At 40.8% G+C, this 19,947-nt stretch overlaps 1 protein-coding gene across 2 annotated transcripts in view; it reads right to left on the reverse strand.

The window, feature by feature from the left end:
* LOC122555690 (PGAP2-interacting protein-like) overlaps positions 1-19,947 on the reverse strand; it is a 131,383-nt gene that overhangs the window by 13,660 nt on the left and 97,776 nt on the right. The window contains exons 12-15 of one of the 2 annotated variants that reach the window (XM_043701718.1): positions 15,735-15,884; positions 9,286-9,430; positions 8,151-8,212; positions 2,291-2,446 (exon numbers count right to left, since the gene is read on the reverse strand). In XM_043701718.1, coding sequence (XP_043557653.1) covers positions 2,291-2,446; positions 8,151-8,212; positions 9,286-9,430; positions 15,735-15,884 — 513 coding nt within the window. The remainder of the gene's footprint in view (positions 1-2,290; positions 2,447-8,150; positions 8,213-9,285; positions 9,431-15,734; positions 15,885-19,947) is intronic. The other variant, XM_043701727.1, reaches the window with a different exon arrangement.

Genomic DNA, 19,947 nt, shown 5'->3' on the forward strand with positions numbered 1-19,947 from the left:
TGTCTCTAAGGAAGTGATGCCATGGTTTTTGTTTTGAAATTGGAACAATGGAAGCAGCCTGGGCGTGGGCAGCTCTTACAGACCAGGTTTTCTTGAATTTTTTTAGTTTTTATGTATAGCTTTAAGCAGAAGCTGTTGCAGTCTCAAAAGTGTTGGAAACTTTAGTGAATGTCTCATGGCCACTACTTTTCCTGAATTTTCTCTTGATGTTTTCCTCCTGGATTGGAGAACTGCATGTGAGAGTCTGTGTCTGAATTTTTCCTTTTTTATCACCAAGGAGTGTGTCTGTGGTAAATTACAACATTGGAACAGTTAATAGTTACCGCATCTAGTATTCTGTTAAGTTTCCAATAGAGTTCTAAATTCCTCTTTCTTTGGTTGTATTTTAACTATAGTTTTTAAATAAATTCTGTTTGGCTTAACTTCGAGTAGTTTGACCATTCACATTGCATCTGAGACACTTTGCATGTGCCTTTAAAGTAAGAAAAAGCTAGGGTCTAGGCTACCTTCTTAAAATAACTTTGAGGGGGTCTGGTTTGATCCATCACAAGAAGATTAGAAAAACAACATAGTATTTAGTGGAAAGTGATTGCAGGACTCAGTATTTCAAACGCATGTGCATGCCCTGGTATATGAATCACAACAAGGCTAATTTGCAGGTACAGCAAGTTAGGAGAAAGGTAAATAGCATTCTCAAAGATCCATCCCACCCTGGCAATGTTTTTCTACAACCTATCCCATCGGGGAGAAGATACAGAAGCCTGAACACCCACCCACACACACACACACACCATCCGGTTTCGAAACAGTTTCTATTCTACTCTTGTTAGAATACTGAATGGACTCACAAACTCTTAGCATTTGCCTGTACCTATGTTTTTGTTTTGCCACTGTTTACCTATTATTTACTTATCTATGCTATTTAACTATATGATCTGCCTGTATTGCTCGCAAGACAAAGCTTTTCTCTGTGTCTCGGTACACGTGACAATAAATTCAATTTAATTCAGTTCGATTCAGAATAGTGGTACTTATATATGGGAATATGAGAGTATGGACATTCTTTTTCAACTGTGCAGGGTCTTGGTCAGATCACATCTGGGAATGTTGTGTGCAGTTTTAGTGTCCTCATTTGGAAAAAGATATAATTGCATTAGAAGCAGTTCAGAGATGGTTCACTTGACTCATACTTAGGGTGACAGGTTATTCTTTTGAAAACAGAATGAACAGTTTGAGCCTTTACCCACTGGTTTTTTGAAGTTAGCGGTCATCCTAGTGAAACATATGAGAGCCTGAGGTGGATGTTTCTTTGGGTTGGTGATGTCATTTGCTGTGGTGATGTCTTTCCTGTGGTGAAGTCACTTCCTCTTCCTTTTCTCAGGGGGTGGTAGATGGGGTCTAACTCGATGTGTTTGTTGGTAGAGTTCCAGTTGGAATGCCATGCTTCCAGGAATTCTCGTGCATGTCTTTGTTTGGCCTCTCCTAGGATGGATGTGTTGTCCCAGTCGAAATGGTGTCCTTCCTCATCAGCATGTAAGGATACTAGTGAGAGAGGGTCATGTCTTTTTGTGGCTAGTTGATGTTCATGTATCCTGGTGGCTAGTTTTCTGCCTCTTTGTCCAATGTAGTGTTTGTTACAGTTCTTGCACAGTATTACATTGGATAAATGGCAGAAAACCTGGAAGGACACCACAGTAAATAACATCACCACAGGAAATGACATCACCCACCCAAAGAAACCCAAAGATATAAATAGAAAGCAGGAATTACCAGCAGTGCTTCGCCTGAGGCCCACTGAAGATGTTACCTAGTAGGGTAACAAAACATCTGGAAATGAACCTTCCAGCTCAGCAAGCAAACTTATATCCAAAACCTCAACCTAACCTCCAAATCTTCTCAAAACTCACCACCCTGAGGTGGATCTGAATGGATGATCCTCTTGAAGAAGAGAAAGAGAACTAGGGGACACATTGAAGAACAAAATCTCTCAGTTTTAAGATGGAGATGAGGTGATTTCTCTTGTAACTCTGTGAATTCTCTTCCTGAGAATGTGGTGGAGGGTGGATCATTGAATATATTCAAGGCTAAACTTCCCAGATTTTTGATCGACCAGAATTATGAAACAAAGGTGGGAGACTGGAGTTGAGACGAGAATCAGATCAGCATGATCTTACTGAATGGCAGAGCAGAGCAGGCTCAAAGGACCAATTGACCCACCCCTGCTCCTAAGTCACACCTTTCTCTTTCTCTGCCAGTCCCTTGCAATAATGCAATGTTGTCTGCTACTAACCTGGGGTTAAAATGAATTTCTTCAGGCACATTTTTAGGATCAGTTTCAATTCTACCATTATCTTCATAATGATTTTTGTCATCAGGAATCCGAAACTTTGCCAACTGGACTTCCGTATCACTCAGACCACCATGAGAAATGCGGGCATAGCCCAACCTAAATGAGAGATAAATATTTATTGGTGGATAAACCAAGAATACTTGTGCATTACTACAGCAGTCATCTCAGCAGGCAAATGCAGTGGAAATTTTTTTCTTAAAAAAAAGGAAGTTGATCCCCAGTATCAATGCTTTAACTGTATTTATCTGAATTGCAAAATCAATGCTATAACTTGTCTCTAGTTAGGACAAGAAAATATCTCAACTCTTAGCAAAAGCACAAACATGGATAACAATATATGGATCCTGAATCAGCAGGACCCAATTAAATCACTTAGAAAATTGTTTATTTAAGCTTTTCACAAGTTTAGAAATACTAATTCAATAAAGAATTATCACAAAAACATTTTCAAAAAAAAGTTTTCAAATGTAAATAAATAATTATATGTTCATCTTGATATTCACTATTATCATCATTTAAAGGTTAACAAAGTTACTAACATACTTACATTTTGGGAACTACACTTTTAGTGCCAAAATTTGGAAGGATCGTAAAATTTATTATGCATTTTGAAAGTTTAAGAGTTTTAACTCTCACACCTGGCTGTGGTGTCAAAGGATACATGAATATGGTATTGAAAGTAGTATATTTTGTATAAGGAATTTGGTCTGAAAGGATTAACTCAACGTTGAAATGGTTCCACTCACTGATAATATAAATATCTGTCCCTGGAGAAGCTAGTCAGTTCTACTTGCTTGTTAGTTTACAACTGTATGGAATGGATGAAGTGTAGAATATGTTCTGAGTGACATGGGCTTGTGAAATTTGTGGCAGAATTCAATGAGAAGACCAGCAATGTCAATCATGACATCAGGAGCATCTTGCTGCATATTTTATGCTTTTCACAAGCAGAGTAGCGAGTTCCTTAGTAGGCAGCATTGAGGATTATTTCTTGTTAAACACTTCATTGACAACCCAACTTTTCTCCTGATATTCAGCTTTCTATCCTCCAAGACGAGCTAAACAGAGAGAAAACTTAACAAGGAACACAAAGTGGATATCCAGTGAATTCAGCTCACCAATTGCTCCAAACGACCACCATTTTGGACACTGAACACAAATATTTCAGGGCACAATCTATGATTATCAGCCATTTACATCTCATGTCCACAGGCACTGGTTACAGAAAGGTGCTGGCCTCTGAGAACATGCATGACGCTCTGCAAACCACTTCAAAGGTGTAGGTCAGCACTGGCAATGATCATTGCAATGCTGCAGCTCGGACACTGTGCAATCAGGGATATACACTTAGCTAGTATACTGGATCATTGCTGCATTTCTGGGCTCTTTGTCATAGAACACACTCACTCTGTGCTTACCTGCATGTTCACAGCATCCCTGCCTTGCTTTGCCTCTTTCCAGTCCAACTCCTCAACCAGAAATACGAGGCTAATATCACTTAAGGCTTGCCTTGATATTTATTACTGGTATAAAGGAAGGAAGCTTGTCATACTTGTCAGCAAACCTTGATCAAGTCAAGAGGGATAGACTTCACTCAGGAGGTACTGGCACAATCTTACTGAGCGGCTAGCTCTTTGGGAGCCAGTACAGACACAATGGGTTGAATGGCCTTCTGTGATGTACAATTTGCTGTTGAGTCCTTTCACAGATTTGCAACCATTCCAGACTCCAACATATAACAAGCTTGCCAAGATACCCACAATGAATTGGCGATGCTGAGTGAGGGGTACAAACTGCTAAATCCTTCTTCTAAAACATACTGTGTGTGTTTTGGACAAGTTCCTGGCTCACAATTTCTTCTTGTGCTTTCACTCTGCTTCTGATATGTATTCACTTTTAAGGAGGCTGCACCATTTTAGGTGCCAGGTGTTGCAATCCTGGGTGAGCTTCTCCTCATTGAATTCCTCAGAGTGTCCTTGAAGTACTTAATGTGACTGCCATAAGGGCACACCTCAGACCCAAGCTGCTTTGAGAAGATTCACTTTGGTGACTGAATGGCGAGTATTATGTCGGCATGACTAGCATAACTGAGTTGTGACTGTCAACCTGTTGTAGATGATTGGCACGTTAGCTCAGGTATTTTGTTCTGCTATCTAATCTTCAAAAGCTTTCAAGACAGCTCAAGTCAAAGTGGTTGAGCTTTTTTTAGCAGAATGCTGATGCACAGTCTATATCTTATATTACAAGAGCAAAATAGGCAAGACTGGTGCTCTTTGGACTTTAAGGTTGATAAGCAGACTTGCTTTGTTCCCAAAAGCCGAATGTGTGAAAGTTGAGGAAGGCTATACTTGCGTTGGCAATCCATGTATGTGTCTCATTATTGACTCAGGCTCTGGTCACTGACTGGAATTTGGGAGTGAGAATGGGATTTCCTGGAGTACCATAGTCTGCTACCATTAGAAAGAAAGCTAACATTCAATCCACCATCAAAAGCCATCCAGCACCACACAACAGTCAATTTATCCATATTTAGAAGCGAAGATGGAACAAAATTCAGTCAACTTATCGTTACCAAAAGCCAGCTAACCATCCGCTCATCAGCTTGATAAATGTACTGGAATTCTTCAAGGATATAACTAGTAGAGTTGATCTGGGGGGAACCAGTGAATGTAGTTTATTTGGACTTCCAGTAAGCTTTCGAAAAAGTCCCACATAAGAGATTTGTGGGTTAAATTAAACGGCATGGGGTTAGGAATAGTGCATTGAGATGAATAGAAAACTGAATGGCAGATCAGAAACAAAAAGTAGGAATAAACAGTTCCTTTTTGAAAGGGCAGGCAGTGACTACTGGGGTACAGCAGGGATCAATGCTGGGGCCCCAACTATTCACATTATATCTAATGACAGAGGTAATTAAACATAATATCTCCAAGTTTGCAAATGACACAAAAACGGTTGGGAGGGTGAACTGTGAGGAGGATGCAGAGATGCTACAGTGTGATTTGGTCAAGTTATGGAAAGGGGCAAATGTATGAAATACGCAGAATAATGTAGATAAATTTGAGATTGTCCACTTTTGGATCAAAAACAGGAAGGTGGATTATTATTTGAATGGCTATAAATTGAGAGAGAGGAAAATACAGTGAGACGTAGGTGTCCTTGTACAGCAGTCACTGAAGATAAGCATGCAGGTGCAACTGGTGGTAAAGAGGCAAATGATATGTTGCCCTTCATAGCAAGCAAATTTAAGTACAAGAACAGAGATGTCTTGTGGTCTAGGTGAGGCCACACCTGGAATACTGTGCGCCGTTTTGGCTTCCTTATCTGAGGAAGGATGTAGTTCCCATAGTGGGAGTACAGTGCAAGTTTGCCAGACTGATTCCAGGGATGATGTAAGAGAGAGTTGAATTGTTTAGGATTATATTTGCTGGAGTTCAGAAGAATCGGGGACAGTTTCCTAGAAACCTGTAAAATCCAAACAGGACTAGACAGGATTCATGCAGGAACGATATTTCTGATGGCATGGAAGTCCAGAACTAGGAGTCACAGTCAAAGGATACTGAGTACACCATTGAGGATCGAGTTAAGGAGGAATTTCTTCACCCAGTGTTCAGCCTGTGGAATTCACTACCACAGAAAGCAGTCAAGGTCAAAATCACTGTATGATTTCAAGAACAGAAGTCGCATGACACCAAGTTAAGTTCCAACTGGTTTATTTGAAATCACAAGCTTTCAGAGCGCTGCTCCTTCATCACCTGACAATTTCAAATAAACCTGTTGGACGATAACCTGGTGTTGTGTGACTTCTGACTTTGCCCACCACAGTCCAACACTAGCACCTCCACATCATGATTTCAAGGAGTTGGGGTGAAAGGATCAAAGGATTTTGGCATGGGGCAGCAGGAGAAGTGACAACAGAGTTAGGTGATCACCCATGGTCATAATAAATGAAGCAGCATAACCAGCCTTTGAAAGTCATATGTTCAAAAGTAACCAGATTAAGGGTAGCAGTTTTCCAAATCTGGAGCACAAGGCAATGGAACCATTCAGTGAGGCACCTCGAGGGAAGCTGTCAGCAGCAGGAGAATGCATTAAAGAGAGATTTCAGTAATTGTTTGTGTCTGTATGCAGTTGTGGAGCAACCCAAGTCTCAAGGCTTTGTTGTTGGTCATTATAGCCATGTTGATATAGAGTCATTGAGCACGGAAATAGTTAAACAAGACTCTGACTCTTGATGAAACAGAATTACACTTTCACCTATATTCTTGCTTCAGAAAATGAGGAAAGATGGGTCAATATTTTGGTTGGAACGTTCTTAACCTTCTTTCATTTTGCAGATCATAGAGTACGACAATGACTTTGTTTTGTATATTCTGTTTTTATTAGTTTCAACAAGTACTTCAAGGATGTCACCCTGCATCTCAAAAGCACAGCTGGAACAACAACTGTAAACATTTCCCACAAATACAGATTGTACAGAAATTGTACATGTAAAATAGAGTACAGTGACAGAGGCAAAGAAATAGTTGACCATCTACGAGGAGAGAAGAAAGGCCCTGTTAGAAGAGTTCAGCAAGCTTATGAAGATGTCTCCCCCCGAACCATTCCACCCTCCTACCCCCAACTTATATGGTACATTGACCCAGATTTTCTGGTCTGATGATTGGGAGAGACTGGACATACATCACAGCTGCACATTAGGACCTCTGAGAAGTACTGCCTACCTTGTAATTGCCCAGGAAATTGAAAGGGGAATAACCTGATGTCTCGGACCCACCCTCTGAATAGATCTTGGAAGACTGGAAGTTTTTTTTTATTCACTGAGGAGATCTGGGTGGGGCTGGCTGACTTATCTAGTTGCAGTTCCAAGTGCCATATGTAGACCCATAATGTTGTTCGGGAGAAAATTTCAGGATTTTCACCCAACAACACTGAAGGAATGGTGATACATTTTGAAGTGAGGTGGTAAGTGGCTTGGAAGGGAACTTCCAATGTATCTGCTGCTATTGTCCTAAATGGTAATGGTTGTGGGTTTTGAAGGTGCTGGCTAAAGATCCCTAGAGAATTTCTGCAATGTATCTTATAGATAATACACACTGCAGTTATTGAGCTGGAGGGAGGGAATTTTTGTGGATGTGTCAATCAAGTGGGCTGTTTTGTCCTTGATAGTGTCAAGTTTCTTGAGTGTTCCTGGATCTGGGGTCATTCAGGGAAGTGAGGAATTTTCCATAACACTCCTGACTTGTGTCTTGTAGCATTTTTGTCCTGATAGCAAAGCAGGAATCTCTTGATTGCTGACTCAATAACAATAAATGTAAATAGTGTGCTGATTTTACAATTCTTTCCTTCCTTTGTAAATTCACAGGTGCACTTCATGAAAAAAGAAATCGTGCTGGAACAAAGTATTACAATTCTGGAACTACAGGGAAGGTCACCAAAATTCACCAAACTTGATTTCCTGTAGTCCCAGATCATCAGTAACATATAAATCATTACTATCTTAATTCTGTATTTATTTCACAAATGCTTAAGCATTAACTGAATTGCATAAAATATTTTGGGTCAAGTTTGTATTTTGTAATTTCATTCCTAATCATTACAAATTTTCTTTCTCAATAGAAATGTAGACAAAAACAAATTGCAAGATTGACACATTTGCAACAGATACACTCAATCGTCTGGGCAGACTGTTGTAGAAATATTTATTAAAACCAAGTTGATGACTACACATTCATGAGCAAAGCATTTTTTCTAAATGGGAAACTGGTCACAACAATTAAGCTAAAGTATTGCAACTGACCTTATTAGTCCACGGTACATAATGTACTCACACCATCTATGTGAATCACTCTGATCTATATCCTAAAAAAGAAATTAAAAAATCAAGGAAAATGTTTTTGCATAAGTGTTTAATGTAGTTATGTCGTTATAGTATTTTTAGGATCTGTAGTCAATGCAAATGCTTCTAGGCCACTTCAAATTGAATTTAGACTTCAAGTGGTTTGAAACATTAGACTTCCCTTTGTTTTCCATTACCATCAAAACTATGGAATAATACATTCATATAAAATCAGTTAAGTGACCTGAGCATTTCAGCATTCAATACAACTAATGCATGTAATCTCGAATGTAGTCCACACTAACAACACAACTTGACCTTGCTGGATTATATATATGAAAAGGTAAGCAAAGGATTGTGAGAATCTTCCCCATGGAAGATGCATCTAAGACCAGAGGGCATAAGTTTTTAAAGTGAAGTGTAATTAGTTTAGAGGAGATCTGGGGAAACATTTTTGCACCAAGAGGGTGGTAGATATATGGAATGTTCTGCCTGAGAGAGTGGTTACTGTTGCAACATTTAAGAAGCAAATGGATAAGTACAGGTAGTTCTTATACAACACAATGGTTGTGCAACCCAGCATTATAAAAAAATTTGCACTTTAGAAATAGTGCTTAAAGTGTTGGCGATGTAATCACTTTACAATCAATGCACGTTTAAAAGTTTGAGCTTTAGGAACAGTGTCCCCAATTCATCAATCGTGTTATAGCAAATTCACACTAACGAAACATGCACTATAGCAGAACAGCCTATACTTAAAATGCCGGGGCATTATAGCCATGGACAAAGTACAAGTAAATGTGATTAGTGTAGTTTGGTATTTGTTGGTCGGCAGAGACATGGTGGGCTGAAGGGCCTGTTTCTATTCTGTAAGACTCTATGACTATGGCAGTAATTTGCAAACAGTTTCCTAACGTTGATCTCATTTTTAACCCAACACCTTCTCAAGAATAATTAGGGATGGACAACAAATCCAAGTGAATAATGACTGTGGAAATTGGAGATAACAACTTAAATATTAAAATTAAAACCAACACAATACTAAAAGCAATATAATGCTTCTACAGTCAGTTCACTTCTTTAAATGTGCTCTTACCTTTACATTTCCAAATTTCCTAATTTGTATGTAGTCTCTGGAGCCTGGTGCAGAAGTAATGTAACCCAGAAATATAACAGGATGTGGGATTTCCTTCAATAAGTTAGAAATGTATTGTGCTTGCAACTTCCTGTCTAAATCATCCCTGAGAAAAGCAAATAAGTTGAGGAAAGCCTGTAAATCAAGCGTATGTAAACTGTTGGAATATGCAACAAAATACTAGATTTTTGAATTTTGATAAAGAGACGATAGTCCTTGATCCTCCTAACCTACAGCAAAATGCTTGCTTGTATCGATGATGAGGTCAGGTTAAGGATCAGCCTGTGATGGCCCCAATTTGTTGACACCCACAATTTAGTCTCTCATATTAAAATAACATAAGAACATGAGAAATAAGAGCAGGAAAAGGATATTCAACTTGCTCTCACATTCAATGAGATCATTGATGATCTGACTATGGCCTTAAATCCACTTTCCTGACTGTGCCCATAATATGTGACTCCCTTGTCAATCACAAATTTTCTAAGTGCGCCTTGAATATATTTCATGACCTAGCCTCTACTACTCCCTAGAGACATTAAAAGATTAATTAACTCCTAACAGACAAAATTTCTCCTCAGATCTTTCTTATTTCTGAATAATGTCCTCTAGATTCTCCCATGAAAGGAAACATCCTCATACCCTGTCAAGCCAACCAAAACTTGATATGTTCCAATGAGGTCATTGAAGGAGAGGTGTAGTAGCAATGTTCCTAGACCCCAGGCCCAATTATTCTCCATAAGACAAACCCCTCCTCTCCAGATTCAGCCTAGTGAACCTTCTCTGACCTACTTCTAATCTCAGCATGTTCCTCCTTAAATAAGGTAACCAACACTGAATATAGTTCTCTATTTGTGGTCTTGCTTTTATGCTCCATTTCTCTTTGTAATAAAGACTATCATTCTGTTTGCCTTCCAAGTTGCTCGCATGCATTTTCATTTCACGTGCAAGGCCACAAAGATCCTGTCATACTGTAGGACTCCTAATCTCTTTCCACTTAAATAATAAACTCCTTTTCAAGTCTTTATTCCAAAGTGGTCAACCTAACATTGTCCCACATGTGCCATATTATTTACCACTCACAACTTACTTACATTCCTTTTCCGGCACCTTGTATTCTCCTCTCAACTTGCTTTTCAACACATATTTGTATCATCCATCAAACTGCATATAAAACAGTCAGTACTTTCATCCAAGTCATTAATATTGATCACAAATAATTGAGACCGCAGCAATGATCCCTACAGCAGACTACTTGCTTGCCAATCTGAAAAAGATTCATTTATTCTGATTCTGTATTGGTTGGCCTGACACCTGGTTGACTAGTTCTCCTAATACATCATCCCCAACACTTCAAGCTGTTGTCTTCTGTTGTCATCTTTTATGTAGTATTTTTATCAAGTAACTTTTCTAAACCCAAATACACAGCACCTGATCTCTTGTGGATCATTAATTTCAATAATTTCACCAATAGCAACAATGCAGCCACACATTTAGCAGATTAATTCAGGTCTTAAATTCTAGTATTTCCACTCTAAACCCTTATATCTCTCTCTTCTCTCCTTTAGGATGTTCCTTAAAACTACCTCTTTGATCAAGTTTTGGTCATTTTTCCTAATATGTTCTTATATGGTTTCATAGCCTATTGCATTGATATGTGAAATTCATGAATATGTTTTAACTTTTTTAAGGCTGCTATAATAATGCATGTTTTTGAATGCAGACAAAAATTTAAGAAAAAGGGCACTATTCTCACTCCTCCCAAATCTAATGTTCCTTCTAAACTGCACAGCCACATAGCCAAAAGTCATTGCTGTGTGCAGACTTTGGAGATCTGTTCTGCAGCAGGAAGAATTAGAGGGACATGGCTCACAAAAGGCCAAAACTGACAAATCAAATGGACGCACATAGGAATTAGTCCATCTTTTTTAATGCATTTCTTATTCTGCAACATCTAAAATTCTATCCCATTAACAAGAATGTTGTGTTCAATGTAATATACACATTCATACTTGTGAATGAAGAGTTTATGATGCACAGGATTTATCATAAAAAGCCAGAAAATATTTTGCTAATTGCTGTTATGCTTGTATCGAATTCCTCACCACAATTCACAAACAGAAAGGTGAAGGGAAAAGTAGAGCAAAACAGAAAGCTCGTTAGTAAAATAAAATTAGGTACTAAGAGCTTCAACAATTGTTTGAACAGGAAATGAGTAACGAAAGACAGTCTTGGTCTACAAGAGAGTTAGGACAGTGAAACTAATATAGGAAGGGGAAATCATATTTAACTGATCAATTACAGTTTTTCAACAAAGTAGTATTCACTGTGGATATTGGGAGTCGGTTAGCCCATTTGGCTGGTTACAGTGCAGAGTGACGCCAACAGCATGGATTCAGCTGCTGCACCAGCCGAAGTTACCATGAAGAACTTCCTTTCTCAACCTCTCCCCTTGCCTGAGGCACGGTGACCCTCAAGTTAAACCACCATCAGAGATAGCAGCCCTGTGGTCTGATAAGACAGTGGTCACTTTTTCTTTTTCAGAAGCAATTCTACACACAATGGGTTGTAGATATTTGGAACTCTCTTTCATAAACACCAGAATAAGTTGTTAATTTTAAATCTAAGAGATTTTCTTTTGATAAGCAAAGATATTAATGGATAAGGGCCAAAGGCAGAAATATGGATTTAGGCCACAGATCAGCCATGAATTCACTGAATGGTGGAACAGTCTTGAGAGGCTGAATGGCATACTTCTATTCCAAGGTTCCTCTGTAAAAAGGAGATAGGTATGGTTCATAGGGCAAAAGCGATCAGAGACTATGTGAAGAAGCAGGTAGAGAGTACTCATTTGGATAATCAGCCACGATCATATTGAATGGAGCAGGGTCCTGCTCCTTTTCTATGGTTCTATATCCACGACATAAAAAAGCAGGTTGATGTGACATACTTGTATACTTTGATTTCCAAAAGACATTTGATATTGTGCCACAGCAAAGGTAGCTGCACAAGATGAAAATGCAGGCTGTAGGGGGAACATTTTAGTATAGATAAAGGATTGGTTAGCTAACAGAAAGCAGAGGTTAGTAATAAATAGGTCTTTTTTAGGTTGGAAAACTGGAACTAGTGATATGCCACTGGGATTATGCTTAGTTTACAAGTAACATCACTTATCTGGATGAGGGGACAGCATACATGACAGCTACATTAGTCAATAATATCAAGATAGGTCTTGAACATAAATGATTGCAATATGAACATTCTGCTCAAGTATCAATATAGGAATTTGATAGAAGAGTGCATTAGCCACATATACTGGAACAATAAAAATTTTCAGGCTAAAATATATTGTTTCAGGTATTTGACAATTTAACATTTAAAACCATTGCATATATACAGGCTATTTCCATTTAAAACATATATAGCTATATACAGAGGCGCCTCAATTATCCAGTATTCGATTATCCGGAATTTGATTGACCAAACGAAATACTCTGTGCCTGTGTCCTTCGAATAATCGACATTCCTCTGTACATAGCAATAAAAACAGAAACTGCTGGAAAAGCTCAGCAGGTCTGGCATCTGACATTAGATTAGATTAGATTAGATTACTTACAGTGTGGAAACAGGCCCTTCGGCCCAACAAGTCCACACCGCCCCGCCGAAGCGCAACCCACCCATACCCCTACATTTACCCCTTCCCTAACACTACGGGCAATTTAGCATGGCCAATTCACCTGACCTGCACATCTTTGGACTGTGGGAGGAAACCGGAGCACCTGGAGGAAACCCACGCAGACACGGGGAGAACGTGCAAACTCCACACAGTCGCCTGAGGCAGGGATTGAACCCGGGTCTCTGGCGCTGTGAGGCAGCAGTGCTAACCACTGTGCCACCGTGCCGCCCACGGTGGCACAGAAATCAGAGTTAACATTTTGGGTCAAGCGAATCTTCCTCAGAACAGATGGTAGCGAGGAAAATGTCAGTTTAAATGTAGAAGATAGGGTAGGGTATGGGAGAGGGTAAGGAGTAAATGATGGGTGAGGATAGAGCTCATAGTAAGAAAAGAGCAGTTGGACTGACAAAGGAGTGGATGAATAGCTATTAATGTGGACTGTTAGTGGCTAATAATGGGTTGTGCACAATAGCAGATTATGTGATAATAAGGCCTGCTGTGTGGATATTGAGGTAAGGACAAGCCCTAAAGTTATTGAACTCGATATTGAATCCAGAAGACTGCTGGGTCCCCAAGCAGAAAGCGAGGTGCTGTTCTTCCAGCTTGCACTGAGCTTCACTGGAGCACTGCAGCAAGTCCAAGACAGAGATGTTGGCCAAGGAATAGGGTGGTGTGTTAAACTGGCAGTCAGAAGCTCAAGGTTTTTTCTGTGGACAGCGTATAGGTGTTTTTTGAAGCGGTCACCCAGTCTACACTTTGTTTCCCCATTGGAGAGGAAACCATATTGTGAGCAGCAAATACAGGAATAGGACTTAACAAGGAATGTTCCAACACCACAAAGAGACAGGCATAACTGGGGTCCATGCAGGTAACCATAGCCACTCCTCTGACCTAAAGAAAATGACCAGAGTTATAAGAAAAGTTCTTCAGGGTGAGGATGAGCTCGGCCAGGCAGAGGAGGCTGGTGATGGATAAGGGTGGTTCAGGCTTTTGTTTCAGGAACAAGCAGAGAGCCTGGTGGGGGCATGGACATGATTGCACGTCCATGGTAAAGAGGAGGTGGCTGGAACCAGCAAACCTGGAAATTCTGAAACTGATGTAAAACATAAGAGAAATCACGGACGTTTGTGGGCAGGGACTGAACTAAGGGAGAAAACACTGAGTCAAGGGGGGGGAAGAGATGAGTTCTGTAGGGCAGGAGCAGGTAGAAACAATGAGTCTGCCCAAGCAATCCTGTTTTTTGGGTTTTAGGAAGGAGGTAGAAGTAAGCTGAGAGGGTTTGTCAGCTTTCTGCAGAGATCGTTTTCTCCGGAACACTCAGGTCCACTCTTCCTTCATTCCTGATACCTGCAACAGCCTCATGGCACCTTCCCCCGCAACCGCAAAAGGAGTAACACCTGTTCGTTTACTTCCTCTCTCCCCAGTATCAAAGGGCCCAAACACAACAGGCGAAGCAGCGCTTTACCTGCACTTCCCACAAACTAGTGTACTGCATTCACTGCTCACAATGTGGCCTACTCTCCAGTGGGGAAACAAAGCGTAGACTGAGTGACCGCTTTGCAGAACACCTATGTTCTGTCTGGCTAAGGAGACCCTGAGTTTCCAGTTGCCTGCCACTTTAACACATCACCGAGTTCCGTGGCCAGCATCTCTGCCTCATGCTTGCTGAAGTGCTCCAGAGAAGTTCAGCACAAGCTGGAAGAATAGCATCTCACTTTCTGCTTAGGGGCCCCTGCAGCGTTCTGGACTCAATCTCAAGTTCAACAACATTAGGGCCTGAGCTCTCCCATGTCCTTACCCGAACCCCAATACATTAGGCCTTATTATTACACAGTCTGCTATTACACGCTACCTATCGATAGCCACTAACAGTCCGTATTAACAGCTATTCACCCTCCTAAAAGACAGTTATCCAATCCTTAGTCCAACTGTTCTTCTATCTCTTTGGGATCAAGCACCACCTAACACGGTGGCACAGTGGTTAGCACTGCTGCCTCACAGCGCCAGAGACCCGGGTTCAATTCCCAACTCAGGCGACTGACTGTGTGGAGTTTGCACGTTCTCCCCGTGTCTGCGTGGGTTTCCTCCGGGTGCTCCGGTTTCCTCCCACTGTCCAAAGATGTGCAGGTCAGGTGAATTGGCCATGCTAAATTGCCCGTAGTGTTAGGTAAGGGGTAAATGTAGGGGTATAGGTGGGTTGCGCTTCGGCGGGGCGGTGTGGACTTGTTGGGCCGAAGGGCCTGTTTCCACACAGTAAGAAATCTAATCTCTGAAAGAAATCTAATCTCTAATGTTTACTCTTTACCACCCCCCACCCCACCCCACACTGCCCCCAATCCATCCAATCTTCTACATATAAACTGACATTTTCCTAGCTACCATCAGTTCTACCATCTCTCAATCTGAAACATTAACTCTAATTTTGCTTCAGGTGCTGCCAGACCTGCTGAGCCTTTTCAGTAATTTCTAGTATTTGGATGGGTATATGAATAGAAAAGGTTTAGAGTGATATGGGCCCAAGTGCTGGCAAATGGGACTAGATTCATTTAGGTTATCTAGTTGGCATGGACGGGTTGGACCAAAGGGTCTGTTTTCTATGCTGTACATTTCTATAACTCTCAATAACACAGTTTCTGATTTACAGCATCCACAGTTCTTTTGGTTCTATCTAGCAAGATCCTGACAAAAGGGAGGAGAACCCTTACATTGTTAAATAAACATAAGATTCACTTACTCATCATTACCAAAGTGAGCAACAACAAAGTCCACGAGACTCCCTGAAACATTGACAGTCATTGAAATGGCAGGAGCTAGCTCTCCTTGTGGGGATGGAAGGAGATGGTGAATGGACTGAACAATTGGGTACCTCGACAAAACCATAGTCCTAAACACAAAAAATACAAAAGGTCTAAGTTCAAGTAGGCAAATGTACATTAATTGTGACTAGTACATTGTTAACTAATGAATCAATTATTTTAAATTAATGCAAATGTTGCCATTGCTGTACACGTAGAAGAAACAAGCAGTTTCAAAAACATCTTCAAAAAATAGCAATGAAAATAAAAAGACATTCAGACTAGAAATTTGAAATAATTTCTGAAATGCTGCAAGTGTACAGTAAGCTTGTCAGCATTATTGGAGATTAGTAAAGAGGAAAGCAGTGGTGTCATGGTAATGTCACTAGATTAGTAATCCAGAGTCCCAGGCTAATGTTCTGGGAACATGGATTCAAAACCAACCATGACAGACAGGGTAATCTGAATTGAATTAAAATCTGGAATAAAAACCTAGCCTTTCAATAAAGCCTTTCACATAAGGCTACTTAAATAAGACCCTATGAGGTTTATGGTAATATATTAGCTGGAAATGTGTTGCTGGAATTTCCTGAAGAAGGGCTTATGCCCGAAACGTCGATTCTCCTGTTCCCTGGATGCTGCCTGACCTGCTGCGCTTTTCCAGCAACACATTTCCAGCTCTGATCTCCAGCATCTGCAGACCTCACTTTCTCCGGTAATATATTAGCATCAATCAAGGATCAGCTAGCTAATAGAAAACAAACAATTGAGATAAAGGCAGGATTTTCAGGAATGACAACCTGTAACTCATGGAGTGCCACAGGGATTAATGCTGGAGCCACAATTATTTGCAATATATATTAATGACTTGGATGAAAAAAATTAATGGACTATAGCCGAGTTTGCAACTGATGTTAAGGTTGGAAGGCAACTAGCAAAGATTACATAAGGAAGAGGGACACAAACAAGTTTAAATGTGTGGGGAAACATTTGGCAATCAGATTATAATGTAAGGACTATGAGGATTCTGGGTAATCCAAGATGGAGGATGGGAAAAATTTCTGGCTGTAACAGCTGCTCCTTTTTTTGAGGTATTTTAGGTGTTGGAGGTGATTTCCTTGAATTCCATGAGTAGCAAGTACTGTTTTATATGCTGTTGCATTGTTTTGGAACTTTGGGGAAAAAAAGTTAAAACAACAGCAGTTTTAAAAAGCGAGTGGTACAGACAAAGGAAACATATGGTGAGGTCAGGGCAGGAGAGAGAGAGAGAGAGAAAGAAACTGACACCACAGTGAACCTTCACAGTTACTGCCTTTGCTGTTTGAATTCGCTGGACATCGGAGTGCGTCTGGGAAAATCAACAAACAGTGAAATTCACAACTGATCTTGGAGGAACTGTTTGGGCGAAGTCACCGCACAGAAACAGATAAGTGAACAGTTTTAACCTGGAGCAGTGTTTTGTAGAGGAATAAGACGGTGTTATTTTCTGGGTCTGTAGACTGTGAAGGAGCAAAAATGGCCTTTAGTAGAGTGATATGTGTTTCTTGTCAGACGTGGGAGTTTAAGGAGAGTTTACAGGTTACTGTGGATTATATCTGCAATAAATGCTGTTGGTTGTGCATCCTATCAGATCGAATGGATCGGTTGGAGAGACAGTTAGAGGCAATGAGGAATTTGCAACAGCAACGGTATGTGATGGATGGCAGTTATAGGAAGGGGGGAAAGTCTCAGATACAGTCACATAGATGGGTTAACTCCAGGAAAGGTATGAGATGTAGGCAATTAGAGCAGGAGTCTTCTGTGGTTATCCCCACTTCAAACAAGTATGCTGCTTTACAAAATGTAGGGGGTGATGGATTCTCAGGGGAACGTAGCATGAATAGCCAAGTTTCTGGTATTGAGACAGGCCCTCATGCAATGAGGGGTACATCGAGTTCCAAGAGATCAATTGTGTTAGGGAACTCGTTTCTGTGGCCAGCAGCAAAAAATAAGAATGGTGTGTTGCTTCCCTGGTGCCAGGATCAAGGATGTCTCAGAGAGGATGCAGAATGTTCTCACGGGGGAGAGGGGACAGCAAGAGGTCATTGTCAACATTGGAACCAACGACATAGGGATGGAAAAGGTTGAGATTCTGAAGGGCGATTACAGAGAATTAGGCAGGAATTTAAAAAGGAGATCCTCAAGAGTAGTAGTATCTGGATTACTCCCAGTGCTACGATCTAGTGAGGGCAGGAATAGATGAATGCATGGCTGAGGAGCTGGTGTACGGGACAAATATTCACATTTTTTTGAATCATTGGAATCTCTTTTGGGGTAGAAGTGACCTGTACAAGAAGGACAGATTGCACCTAAATTTGAAAGGGACTAATATACTGGCAGGGAAATTTTCTAGAGCTGCTCGGGAGGATTTAAACTAGTAAGGTGGGAGGGTGGGACCCAGGTAGGTAGTGAGGAAAAAGATCAATCTGGGACTGGTACAGTTGATGGGCAGGACTGGCAGCTTAATGTTCCAGAAAATAAATACTACAGGTAGGATAGAAAGGGAGGCAAGAGAGGAGGGGGGTGGCGTTTTTGATAAGGGATAGCATTACAACTGTACTGAGGGAGGATATTCCCAGAAATACATCCAGGGAAGTTATTTGGATGGAACTGAGAAATAAGAAAGGGATGGTCACCTTATTGGGACTGTATTATAGACTCCCTAATAGTCAGAGAGGAATTGAGAAACAAATTTGTAAGATCTCTTAGTGAGCGGCACAGTGACACAGTAGTTAGCACTGCTGCCTCACTACGCCAGAGACCTGGGTTCAATTCCCGCCTCAGGCAACTGTCTATGTGGAGTTTGCACATTCTCCCCGTGTCTGCGTGAGTTTGCTCCGGTTTCCTCCCACAGTCCAAAAAAATGTGCAGGTTAGGTGAATTGGCCATGCTAAATTGCCCGTAGTGTTAGGTGAAGGGGTAAATGTAGGGTAATGGGTCTGGGTAATTTGCTCTTCGGAGGGTCGGTGTGGACTTGTTGAGCCGAAGGGCCTGTTTCCACACTGTAAGTAATCTATACTAGTCTCAGCTATCTGTAAGAATAAGAGGGTGGTTATGATAGGGGATTTTAACTTTCCAAACATAAACTGGGACTGCCACAGTGTTAAGGGTTTAGATGGAGAGGAATTTGTTAAATGTGTACAAGAAAATTTTCTGATTCAGTATGTGGATGTACCTACTAGAGAAGGAGCAAAACTTGACCTACTCTTGGGAAATAAGGCAGGGCAGGTGACTGAGGCGTCAGTGGGGGAGCACTTTAGGGCCAGCGACCATAATTCTATTAGATTTAAAATAGTGATGGAAAAGGATAGACCAGATCTAAAAGTTGAAGTTCTAATTTGGAGAAAGGCTAATTTTGACGGTATTAGGCAAGAACTTTCAAAAGCTGATTGGGGGCAGATGTTCGCAGGTAAAGGTACGGCTGGAAAATGGGAAGCCTTCAGAAATGAGATAACGAGAATCCAGAGAAAGTATATTCCTGTTTAGGTGAAAGGAAAGGCTGTAGGTATAGGGAATGCTGGATGACTAAAGAATTTGAGGGTTTGGTTAAGAAAAAGGAAGCATATGTCAGGTATAGACAGGATAGATCGAGTGAATCCTTACAAGAGTATAAAGGCAGTAGGTGTATACTTAAGAGGGAAATCGGGAGGGAAAAAGGGGACATGAGGTAGCTTTGGCAAATAGAATTAAGGAAACTCCAAAAGGTTTTTTTACAAATACATTGAGGACAAAAAGGTAACTAGGGAGAGAAAATGGCCCCTCAAAGATCACCAAGGCAGCCTTTGTGTGGAGCCACAGAAAATGGGGGAGATACTAAACGAGTATTTTGCATCATTTACTGTGGAAAAGGACATGGAAGATATAGAATGTAGGGAAATAGATGGTGACATCTTGAAAAATGTCCTTATTACAACGGAGGAAGTGCTGGATGTCTTGAAACGCATGAAGATGGATAAATCCCCTGGACCTGATCAGGTGTACCTAGAACTCTGTGGGAAGCGAGGGAAGTGATTGCTGGGCCTCTCAATATCATCTCGTATCATCAATAGTCACAGGTAAGGTGCTGGAAGACTTGAGGTTGGCCAACGTGGTGCCACTCTTTAAGAGTGGTAA

The sequence above is a fragment of the Chiloscyllium plagiosum genome, chromosome 1 (assembly GCF_004010195.1).
Source record: "Chiloscyllium plagiosum isolate BGI_BamShark_2017 chromosome 1, ASM401019v2, whole genome shotgun sequence".
Lineage (NCBI taxonomy): Eukaryota > Metazoa > Chordata > Chondrichthyes > Orectolobiformes > Hemiscylliidae > Chiloscyllium > Chiloscyllium plagiosum.